Here is a 12,097-nt window from a genome sequence, read left to right as displayed (position 1 = left end):
GTGATTTTTCTTTTTTCATCGAGGGATAATTGAAGTCTTTTTTGGGAAGGGGGGGGCAGATTTTAGCTTTACCGTTTTTTGATATGCAACATTTAACATGAAGCCTGACACTAACCCTATGAAAATAAAATATGTAATATTCAGTTATTTAAAACTGTTTACTAAGGTTTTGACGATTAGAGGAAAAACAACTAAACATTCTTGCTGACAGATATCAAAAACGAGAAAGAGTTAGTGTGGAGGACCAGAAATTTCATACGTTTTGGGGTTGTACATCTCTGTTCCTTTTATTTCGTGGCGTCCCTTTATTATTGTTTTGACTATGCTGCTGTATGGAAAATGCAGTGGAATGTAAAGGAAATGAGCAGTGACAGTTTTGCCTGGGTTGATTGTGCGTTGATCCATTGGTAATGCCTTAGGGCTCCAGTAGGGGATTCGTGCGTACCTCTTTCACTCACTTCACAGACAAGTGAAAGCGAAAGCTGCGCGTCAGTGTTATCATTCATCTATCCTCAGTATTTCCCCTGTTTAAGGTAACTGCCACGCACGGAACTCTATGAACGCGGCAACACGCGTTACTGTTGACTGTTAGCACATTATCATTGTTCATTGTAAGGAAAGAGGTGAATTGTGGACTGTTCTTGCTGAGAAGTTTCAGTTGAACTCTGTTGCTGTGTGTGCTAGCTTTCGCTAGTGCTCCGTCATATTGTGTGACGGCTTTTCTGCTACTGTCTGTATTTAAGTTACCTTCTGAAAGACACAGAGCGCTTAAAGTATCATTTCATTACTGTGGAAGTCAGTGAATGTGTCAGCTAACATATGTGAATTTAAAAAGATGTATTTACCTTATGTTATATCATGTTTTGTACTATCTAAAGTACTCTCGTCAGTTAAAACGAATAATAAGGATAACTTAGGCTACATTCACACTGCAGGCGAAAGCGCATAGAATCCGACTTTTTTGACCCTATGCGACTCATATCCGATCATGGTATGACAGTGTGAACAGCACAAATCCGATATTTTCAAATCCGACCTGGGTCACTTTCGTATGTGGTACTGACTCCGATACATATCTGATGTTTTAGAAAGCGACTGATGTTTGAATGGTCGTGTCGCATTACGTCACTGACACAAGACAAACGCCAATTATCAGCGCCGAAGAAGCGCCCGAGCTTCCTGGCCATCCAGTGTAGATGTTAGTGAAAGTGTTGGGAAGACAGCGTTGGAGAAACGTGAACATTTTATTTGTACTGTACAATCTGCAGATTCTGACAGAAATCTGCAACTATCCTTTGAAGCACCGCTCCTCTCTAAAACGGCAATAAGGATAATTATTAGGCCATATGTAAATAACAAAATAACTTTATAAATTAAAGCACAATTGGGAAACATAAAGTCCGAAACAAGTCTTTATATTGAGGGCCATCAGTCAAACAATACTGTTTGGTCTGGGTCTAAACAGAGCGCGCCAGTGACGTCTTCTTTTTGCGCATGCGGGCCGCTTTGAGGGTTCACACTAGTGCACGCTTTGCTGTCACATTTTATTTGTAGTGTGAACAAGCTGACAAAAAAATCGGATTAGATCAAAAAATCGGAATTGAGCATTAAAACCTGCAGTGTGAACGCAGCCTTAGTTGGAAACTTTAGTCCTTAGACTGAGTGTATCCAAGCAACGAGGATATGGTTCCGATTGTGTTGTTTTGTTAGACTCAATACAGACAAGTGAAAGCGAGAGCTGCGTGTAAGTATTATTCATTCATCTCTCCTCACTATTCCCCTGTTTAAGGGCACAACATTAGGTTTAACATGATTACATTTGATGAAGGACTAAAGTCTTATTTGCTGCGTGAGTAAAGTGAAATATTGGTCTGTACCACTTTACTGGTAGAACATGAAGGATCAAGAATTTACTCAAATTGATCTTATCCTGAAGAACAGAAATGTCTGTCTCTTTCAAATAAGAAATAAAGAATCTTATTAGTGTTTCTTTACATTATATAATTTAAACTGAATCAATGCAAGTCTTTAGCTACTGAAACCAAAGAAGACTTGAAGGATAATCTCATAGTGTTTAGAGTTTCACTTTAGTTTCTCAAATTCACCTGAGTTGTTTTTCCCCCCTAAAAAAAGGAAGAATATTTTTCATTTTTTTAAAAGGTACAATCAGTTTTACAATTTTTTCGTATTTAGAGTTAAATTAAAATCATAAACAGCCTGGGCTTCCATTTCATAAAAATCAGTGAAATGTACATATATAAATGTTGACTCTGGAATTCAAGTAAAGATCATCAAAATTTCTCTGATTGTAACATTTGACATTAACAATGATGGGCTCCTTCCAAAACCGGAAATTACACCATAACTCTAATCAAGAGAAGGAGTTTCATGCTCTTTTCATGATCATTTTTTATTCATACAGAAGTTTATTTTTGTTTCGTTTCTTCTTTCTTATTTTGCTTTTTGTGACTACGATGTTAAAAAGGTATGAAAATTTAGCAGCAAAGTCACTAACTTATCACTAATGAGGTCAACTGTACGAGATGCTCACTGCTGTGAGTAAGAGGCTCATGACTTTAAGATAATAATTCACATCTTTATCTTAACCTTTAACTTCACGTTTTTATCTTATCGAAGTCAAAACCAAAGCAGAGCTGGCAAATACATCTCACATCCAGTGGTCAAGTTTAAATATTGGCCAGTCCATATTTTCCCAACTTAAACTTTATCTCAGGTATTTCTCCTTATTTATTAGGGTGATTCAAACTCTTCAACTCAAACTCCATCTCCTCATAAGAGACGATCTAACATCTTGACATCTTTGTCAGACTCTCTTTCAGAGATGTGCCATCCAAACTTGGTGGCACTTGCAGTGCTGCTATGCTCTACATTGTTGGTAAATGGAGGGAAAATCTTAGTGTTCCCTGTGGATGGAAGTCACTGGATCAACATGAATATCATCATCGCAGAGCTTCACTCCAGAGGTCATGAAGTCACAGTGGTGCGGCCAAATGACACCTGGTACATCAAGTCAGAGTCCCCTCACTACAAGACCATCACTATAAATTCCTCAGCCGGAATTGATGAAGAGCGCTTTGGGGCATTTGTAATGGAAACACTGACCATGCGTCGACAAGGTGCTTCACTTTGGACTCGCTTCTCGATGGAGTATGACCTGATGACACATTTTTATCAAATGCACGTGAAGGTGCTTGAGATGGTTGAGGGAATGTTTGAGGATACCAAGCTGATGCAGAGCCTCCATGATGCCAAATATGATTTGGTTCTGACTGATCCTGCATTTGGTGCAGGTGTTCTTATGGCTCACCGTTTGGGTCTGCCACTTGTCTTTAATGTCCGATGGACTATTCAGGGTGAAGGCCACTTTGCAATTGCACCTTCCCCACTCTCATACATCCCTATACCAGGGTCAGAGCTGACTGACAAGATGACTTTCATTCAGCGTGTCCAGAATATGCTCTACTTTTTCTTCTTAACTTTACATATTTGGTACGTCACAGAACCAAACTACAAACCATTTGTCCATCGTCATTTTGGCAGTGATGTACATTACATGGAGCTGTTTCAGTCAGCAGACATCTGGCTGATGAGAAATGATTTCACCTTTGAGTTCCCTCGACCCACAATGCCAAACGTTGTCTACATGTCAGGATTTCAGTGCAAACCCTCCAAGCCCCTGTCTAAAGAGCTAGAGGACTTTGTGCAGAGCTCGGGTGAACATGGTGTCATTGTGATGACACTGGGAACACTGGTAGAAGAACTTCCAGAGGACATTGCTGAAGACTTTGCTGCTGCTTTTGCAGAACTTCCTCAGAAGGTGATTTGGAGGCACAAAGGCAAAAGACCATCCACCCTCGGTAATAACACGCGAATCTTGGACTGGTTGCCCCAAAATGACCTCCTGGGTCACCCCAAGACCAGAGTGTTTGTGGCCCATGGAGGCACCAATGGGATACAGGAGGCCATTTACCACGGTGTGCCCCTGGTTGGCCTGCCACTTATGTTTGACCAGGCTGATAACCTCTTCAGGATGAACGCAAAAGGTGTGGCCAAAGTCCTTGATATTGCAACAGTGAACAAAGAAAACTTCTTGGAGGCGCTAAAGGAGGTGCTCTACCAACCATCCTACAGGGAGAAGATGAAGGAGCTGTCCAGCATCCAAAGAGATCAGCCTATGAAACCGCTGGACCGAGCCATGTTCTGGATCGAGTTTGTCATGCGGCACAAAGGAGCGGCGCACTTAAGGACGGAGTCTTACAAGATGTCCATAATCCAGTACCACTCGATCGATGTGACAGCTTTTCTGCTGGCAGTTATTTTGCTAGTATTTACCATTTTTGTTTCAGCATTCAGGTTTCTGTTGCATAAGTTATTTTACAGAAACAAAGTCAAAAAGGAATGATGATTGTGTTACAAACTGTATGCTTGCCATCTGTTCTCTATTCAGGAGAAGAACAGAGATACATTTGTACTGCTAGTGTAACAACCTTGAGTGTGTGCAGCTCAGTGCAACAATACAAACCTCACATTTTCTAATGACCTCAGTCTACTCACATTTTAGATGTCTTTGTGTTTATTTGCATTCGGATTTTGAAACTTTCAAATGTAAATACATTGCAGGCAAGTTTCGTGGCAAAGTAGAAAATAAGTAAAGCAAATCAGTTGCGGGTTTAAATTAATATGATTTTGAATATTCTGCTGTTGTAAACACTTTAAGATTCACCACATTTCCTAAAATTGTCTAACAGTTAAACAGGAAGACAATTAAATGTTTCTCACTCCTGTATGGTGATGATATTCAAACCTTTCTTAAGAGCACATAAGAAGAGTTTGGCCTCATGCAGTGCTCAACTATAGAATATATTTTATTATATGTATTGTTGTAGAAATTTCACAGACTTTTTTGCTAATATTTTTCAAATTTATTGAAAAAAAAACTTCTGTAACCCTTCCAACAGTAATATAGAAACAGTGTGCAAGTAACTGAAGCTCACTATGTACTGTATGTTTTTCCCACTTTATTTTAAATGTTGCTGGAATAGAAAATAAAGTACCTTGAAATCTGATACAACCATTTTGGTGCCCAGTATTACATATTACCATAGAACACTATTGATCACTTTGTTGATTTAAAAAATATATATATACAGCAATGTCTCCATTGTTACATTTATTTTTAACTTAACTACATTTAACTACAGAGCCCCGCAAGGGACATTGGAGGGCAAAAAAATAAAGATGAACTTTAGCGAAATCTCGCAACATAGGCTGCAATCCTTCACAGGTCGCATTTAAAGGCTGAGTCGGTGTATCCTTCGTGGCCCAACCTATCCAAGAATTCATAACACGGACCAGCCAATTCCATTTTTCAACGATGGCGGCAGCTACTTAGTTTTAATATTACTCTTTCTGGGTCACAAAATAAACTTTTATTTTCAGGCATGAATGTAGCTGTGTAAACTTAAAATATCTGCACTTTTATCAAGACATCACTTATTTGCAAAAGTGCGCCAACGTTTTTGGAGATATCTGTTACCCACCAGCTCGAAGCTGACCAGGAGGTCGAGGCCCACTAGAGCTGGGGGTGAACACCGCACTCCCGACACATCGTCCCTCGACCTCCCGGTCAGCTTCGAGCTGGCGGCCTCCGAAGGATGCGGCCTATTTTGCGAGATCTCGCAAAACTTTTGCGAGATCTCGCAGAAGTTCATCTTCATTTTTTTTCTGCAATGTCCCTTGCGGGGCTCCGTATTTAACTACTTGAATCATATATTCAGGATTTATGAAAGTTTTTCATCTGACACCTATTTATTATGTGAGTTTTCTTTAGAAGTCAAGTTTTTTTTGTCAGATTTGAGAATTATACTTTTTTTGTTTTGTTTTTTTAAAACATGAAATATTTGAAAAGTTCTTATTGTTTTTACTCTTAAACTTTCTGAGGTCTAAGTCATCATTGGCAATGACACCAACCCTGACATTAACCTTATGCAAACAGAATATGAGTAAAGTGATATATTGGACTGTACTACTTAACTGGAAGAACGCAAAGGCTCACAAATTTGCTCAAATTGGTCTCATCCTGAAGAACAAAAATATTTGGCCTCTTTCAAATAAGAAATAAAGACGCTTATTTGTGTTTCCTCAAATTATTTAATTTGACCTGAATCAATACAAGTTTTTAGTTACTGAAACTAAAGAAGACTTCAGGGAACATAAAATTGGTTAACAATTTAAAGCTGTTCTGCAGCAATGGAGGTTGATCAAGCCTTGAAAGCTGTTGCTACTAATTCCTACAGGTGTCCCAACCTTTCTGGATCATTTACACCCCCCTCTCTCTGCATAAAAGCAGTGTGGGAACACACTGTGGTACCAGACCCTAATGAGCATCAGTTGAACAGTATTGTACAGCAGAAAGCAGTGTGTTGCTACAAAAAGGGCGAGAAAGACAATTAACAATGGAAGAGAGCCAGACCATTATAACAATTAAAAATGTAGGTCTGTCCTACAGAGAAATTGCAAAGAAAGTCAAGGTGTCAGTGAGTACAGTTTCCTTCACCATCAAAAGGCACTCAGAAACTGGGGGAAACTCTGACAGGAAGAGGTCGGGCAGACCCAAAGCCACAACTGAATCAGAGGACAAGTTTCTGAGAGTTAACAGCTTGAATGATAAGCGGCTCACAGGACAACAGCTTCATGCACAGCTTAATGGTCGTAGTAAGCAAGTCTCAGTTTCAACTGTGAAAAGAAGACTTTGAGCTGTAGGTTTGACAGGATGAAAGAAAGCCAAGAAGAAAGCCATTGCTAAGGTGTCATAATAAGATAAAAAGGCTTGCCTGGGTCATGAAACGCCACCATTGGACCACTGAAAACTAGAAGAAGGTATAATGGACTGATGAATCAAAATTAGAAATCTTTGGTTAATCAGGCAGGATCTTTGTACGCCATCGAGTAGGCAAAAAGATTGTTCCACAGTGTGTGCCATCCACTGTCAAACATGGAAGAGGAAGTGTGATGGTCTGGGGCCGTTTTGCTGGATCCAGGGTTGGTGATTTGTACAGAATGAGCAGCACCCTGAACCAAAACAGCTACCACAGCATTCTGCAGCGCCATGCAATACCCTCTGCATCTAGTTTGTCAGAGGTTCATCCTACAGCAAGTATTAGGAAAATATATTTTCTAGTGCTTATTTGCTGTGTATTTTGTTTTATGCATTTAATAACAGGCCAGTATATTAGAGGCCACTTTTCAGTTTTAAACTGTGTCATAGGTCATTGCTTAGCAAGACTGAAACTGTGCAGAACAGGAGGCTTTGTGCAGAGTTGCAGAGAGCATTGCCTGCTAAGAGAGAACAATAGGAAACAGCTGGGTGAGAGGAAGTTACGACAGACTTCTAAGTAATTGCAGAAGATCACGGAAAAAGGAATTGTGTCTAACTGTCACTAACAGTAACTGATGCAGGTTACGTTATCTGCTTACGCATGAGGGGGTGTGAAACCTGACATATATAACAGTATGATGTGTGCTTCCTCTTTGAGATGTATGCAGAGGGTGATGTTGTGTACATCTCCCACATATGTGTTTAATAAATAATTGTTGTTGATTGGACTTGATCTGAGTATTGGTTGTTTATTCTCAGCACATCAAAAAAGAATTGGGACAGTTTTTGGTGTTTCTGCCCAGTTGATGTGAGTCTGAGTGTTAAATTGAGGAGGACAGAGTCCAGTGTCAGACGGACAGGAATCAGCAGATCATTCGGGTGGACGGGGCCCACTAAGTTAAAGGTAAGGACAACCTTTATATTAATAACCGAATTGTGCTGAATTGGAAAGCTAAACTAAATTAGCACTTTCATATGTGGTACTGAATCCGGTACATATCTGATGTTTTAGAAAGCGACTGCTGTTTGAATGGTCATGTCGTGTTACGTCACTGACACAAGACAAACGCCAATTATCAGCGCCGAAGAAGCGCCCGAGGAGACATCGTGAACGCTTCCTGGCCATCCAGTGAAACATGAACATTTTATTTGTACTGTACAATCTGCAGATTCTGACAGAAATCTGCAACTATCCTTTGAAGCACCGCTCCTCTCTAAAACAGCAATAAGGATAATTATTAGGCCATATGTAAATAACAACATAATTTTATAACTTAAAGCACAATTGGGAAACAAAGTCCGAAACAAGTCTTTACATTGAGGGCCATCAGTCAAACAATAGTGTTTGGTCTGGGTCAAAACAGAGCGCGTTGTGTGACGTGTTCTTTTGCGCATGCGGGCCGCTTTGAGGGTTCACACTAGAGCACGTTTGCTGTCACATTTTATTTGTAGTGTGAAAAAGCAGACAAAAAAATCAGAATTGAGCATTAAGACCTGCAGTGTGAACGCAGCCTTAGTTGGAAACTGTAGTCCTTAGACTGAGTGTATCAAAGCAACGAGGATATGGTTCTGATTGTGTTGTTTTTGTTAGACTCAATACAGACGAGTGAAAGCGAGAGCTGCGTGTAAGTATTATTCATTCATCTCTCCTCACTATTCCCCCTGTTTAAGGGCACAACATTAGGTTTAACATGATTACATTTGATGAAGGACTAAAGTCTTATTTGCTGCGTGAGTAAAGTGAAATATTGGTCTGTACCACTTTACTGGTAGAACATGAAGGATCAAGAATTTACTCAAAATGATCTTATCCTGAAGAACAGAAATGTCTGTCTCTTTCAAATAAGAAATAAAGAAGCTTATTAGTGTTTCTTTACATTATATAATTTAAACTGAATCAATGCAAGTCTTTAGCTACTGAAACCAAAGAAGACTTGAAGGACAATCTCATAGTGTTTAGAGTTTCACTTTAGTTTCTCAAATTCACCTGAGTTGTTTTTCCCCCCTAAAAAAAGGAAGAATATTTTTCATTTTTTTAAAAGGTACAATCAGTTTTACAATTTTTTCGTATTTAGAGTTAAATTAAAATCATAAACAGCCTGGGCTTGCATTTCATAAAAATCAGTGAAATGTACATATATAAATGTTGACTCTGGAATTCAAGTAAAGATCATCAAAATTTCTCTGATTGTAACATTTGACATTAACAATGATGGGCTCCTTCCAAAACCGGAAATTACACCATAACTCTAATCAAGAGAAGGAGTTTCATGCTCTTTTCATGATCATTTTTTATTCATACAGAAGTTTATTCTTGTTTCGTTTCTTCTTTCTTATTTTGCTTTTTGTGACTATGATGTTAAAAAGGTATGAAAATTTAGCAGCAAAGTCACTAACTTATCACTAATGAGGTCAACTGTACGAGATGCTCACTGCTGTGAGTAAGATGCTCATGACTTTAAGATAATAATTCGCATCTTTATCTTAACCTTTAAATTTACGTTTTTATCTTATCGAAGTCAAAACCAAAGCAGAGCTGGCAAATACATCTCACATCCAGTGGTCAAGTTTAAATATTGGCCACTCCATATTTTCCCAACTTAAACTTTATCTCAGGTATTTCTCCTTATTTATTAGGGTGATTCAAACTCTTCAACTCAAACCCCTTGCTCACAAGAGATGATCTAACATCTTGACATCTTTGTCAGACTCTCTTTCAGAGATGTGCCATCCAAACTTGGTGGCACTTGCAGTGCTGCTATGCTCTACATTGTTGGTAAATGGAGGGAAAGTCTTAGTGTTCCCTGTGGATGGAAGTCACTGGATCAACATGAATATCATCATCGAAGAGCTTCACTCCAGAGGTCATGAAGTCACAGTGGTGCGGCCAAACGACACCTGGTACATCAAGTCAGAGTCCCCTCACTACAAGACCATCACTATAAATTCCTCAGCCGGATTTGATGATGAGCGCTTTGGGGCATTTGTAAAGGAAAAACTGACCATGCGTCGACAAGGTGCTTCACTTTGGACTCGATTATCGATGGAGTATGACGTGATGACACATTTTTATCAAATGCGTGTCAAAGAGCTTGAGATGGTTGAGGGAATGTTTGAGGATACCAAGCTGATGCAGAGCCTCCGTGATGCCAAACATGATTTGGTTCTGACTGATCCTTGGACAGGTACAGGTGTTCTTATGGCTCACCGTTTGGGTCTGCCACTTGTCTTTAATGTCCGATGGACTATTCAGGGTGAAGGCCATTTTGCAATTGCACCTTCCCCACTCTCATACATCCCTATACCCCTGTCAGAGCTGACTGACAAGATGACTTTCATTCAGCGTGTCCAGAATATGCTCTACTTTTTCTTCTTAACTTTACATACTTGGTATGTCATAGAACCAAACTACAAACCATTTGTCCATCGTCATTTTGGCAGTGATGTACATTACATGGAGCTGTTTCAGTCAGCAGACATCTGGCTGATGAGAAATGATTTCACCTTTGAGTTCCCTCGACCCACAATGCCAAACGTTGTCTACATGTCAGGATTTCAGTGCAAACCCTCCAAGCCCCTGTCTAAAGAGCTAGAGGACTTTGTGCAGAGCTCGGGTGAACATGGTGTCATTGTGATGACACTGGGATCTATGGTGGAAAAACTTCCAGAGGACATCACTGAAGACATTGCTGCTGCTTTTGCAGAACTTCCACAGAAGGTGATTTGGAGGCACAAAGGCAAAAGACCATCCACCCTTGGTAATAACACGCGAATCTTGGACTGGTTGCCCCAAAATGACCTCCTGGGTCACCCCAAGACCAGAGTGTTTGTGGCCCACGGAGGCACCAATGGGATACAGGAGGCCATTTACCACGGTGTGCCCCTGGTTGGCCTGCCACTTATGTTTGACCAGGCTGATAACTTCTTCAGGATGAAAGCAAGAGGTGTGGCCAAAGTCCTTGATATTGCAACAGTGAACAAAGAAAACTTCTTGGAGGCGCTAAAGGAGGTGCTCTACCAACCATCCTACAGGGAGAAGATGAAGGAGCTGTCCAGCATCCAAAGAGATCAGCCTATGAAACCGCTGGACCGAGCCATGTTCTGGATCGAGTTTGTCATGCGGCACAAAGGAGCGGCGCACTTAAGGACTGAGTCTTACAAGATGTCCAGCATCCAGTACTACTCGATGGATGTGGCAGCCTTTCTGCTGGCAGTTATTTTGCTAGTATTTACCATTTTGTTTCAGCAGTCAGGTTTCTGTTGCTCAAGTTATTTTACGGAAACAAAGTCAAAAGGAATGATGATTGTGTCACAAAATTTGTATGCTTGTCATCTGTTGTCTATTCAGAAGAAGGATAAATAGAGATAAATTTGTACTGGTAGTGTAACAAACCTGACTGGGTTTAAATTCATGTGACTTAGAATATTTTGCTGTTGTAAACACTTTAAGAATCACCACATTTCCTAAAATTGTCTCACAGTTAAACAGGGAGATAATTAAATGTTCCTACCCTGTATGGTGATGATGTTTAAACCTTCATTAAGAGCACATAAGAAGAGTTTGGCCTCATGCAGTGCTCAACAATAGAATTAATTTTATTACATGTATTGTTGTAGAAATATTACAGAATTTGATGGTGATATTTTTCAAGTGCATAAAAAAACTTCTGTAACTAACCAACATATTCACAGTAATATAGAAACAGTGTGCATGTAGCTGAAATTCACTTTGTACTGTACATTTTTCTACACTATTTCAAATGTTGCTGGAATAGAAAATAAAGTAACTTGAAATCTAATACAACTATTTTGGTGCACTGTATTACATATTACCATAGAAGACTATTGATCACTTTGTTGATTTAAAAACATATATATACAGAAAATTCTAAATTTATTATTAACATAACTACATTTAGCTAGTTGAATGATATATTGAGCATTTATGAAAGTGTTTATCTGACAGCTATTTATTATGTGATTTTTCTTTTTCATCGAGGATAATTGAAGTCTTTTTGGGAAGGGGGGCAGATTTTAGCTTTACCGTTTTTGATATGCAACATTTAACATGAAGCCTGACACTAACCCTATGAAAATAAAATATGTAATATTCAGTTATTTAAAACTGTTTACTAAGGTTTTGACGATTAGAGGAAAAACAACTAAACATTCTTGCTGACAGATATCAAAAAGCGAGAA

At 39.3% G+C, this 12,097-nt stretch overlaps 3 protein-coding genes across 7 annotated transcripts in view; 2 read left to right on the top strand and 1 right to left on the bottom strand.

Moving 5' to 3' along the window:
- The window catches only part of sh2d3cb (SH2 domain containing 3Cb), a 75,633-nt gene that overhangs the window by 29,631 nt on the left and 33,905 nt on the right, over positions 1–12,097 (bottom strand). The window lies entirely within an intron of this gene.
- LOC120443178 (UDP-glucuronosyltransferase 2A2-like) lies at positions 445–5,087 on the top strand. Of its 4 annotated transcripts, none has more exons than XM_039621264.1 (3): positions 465–533; positions 1,711–1,744; positions 2,841–5,087. In XM_039621264.1, the coding sequence occupies exon 3, from the start codon at positions 2,843–2,845 to the stop codon at positions 4,421–4,423; it is 1,581 nt and encodes a 526-aa protein (XP_039477198.1). In that variant the 5' UTR covers positions 465–533; positions 1,711–1,744; positions 2,841–2,842; the 3' UTR covers positions 4,424–5,087. The 4 variants fall into 4 exon arrangements, with proteins under 4 accessions (XP_039477199.1, XP_039477196.1, XP_039477198.1 ...); XM_039621263.1 differs by having other exon boundaries at positions 466–533; positions 2,829–5,087; XM_039621265.1 differs by lacking the exon at positions 1,711–1,744 and having other exon boundaries at positions 445–533.
- LOC120442998 (UDP-glucuronosyltransferase 2A2-like) lies at positions 8,513–11,261 on the top strand. Its single transcript, XM_039620506.1, has 2 exons — positions 8,513–8,523; positions 9,607–11,261. The coding sequence occupies exon 2, from the start codon at positions 9,621–9,623 to the stop codon at positions 11,259–11,261; it is 1,641 nt and encodes a 546-aa protein (XP_039476440.1). The 5' UTR covers positions 8,513–8,523; positions 9,607–9,620.

Source organism: Oreochromis aureus, linkage group 12, assembly GCF_013358895.1.
Source record: "Oreochromis aureus strain Israel breed Guangdong linkage group 12, ZZ_aureus, whole genome shotgun sequence".
Classification (NCBI taxonomy): Eukaryota; Metazoa; Chordata; class Actinopteri; order Cichliformes; family Cichlidae; genus Oreochromis; species Oreochromis aureus.
This window is presented reverse-complemented; position numbering and strand designations above follow the sequence as displayed.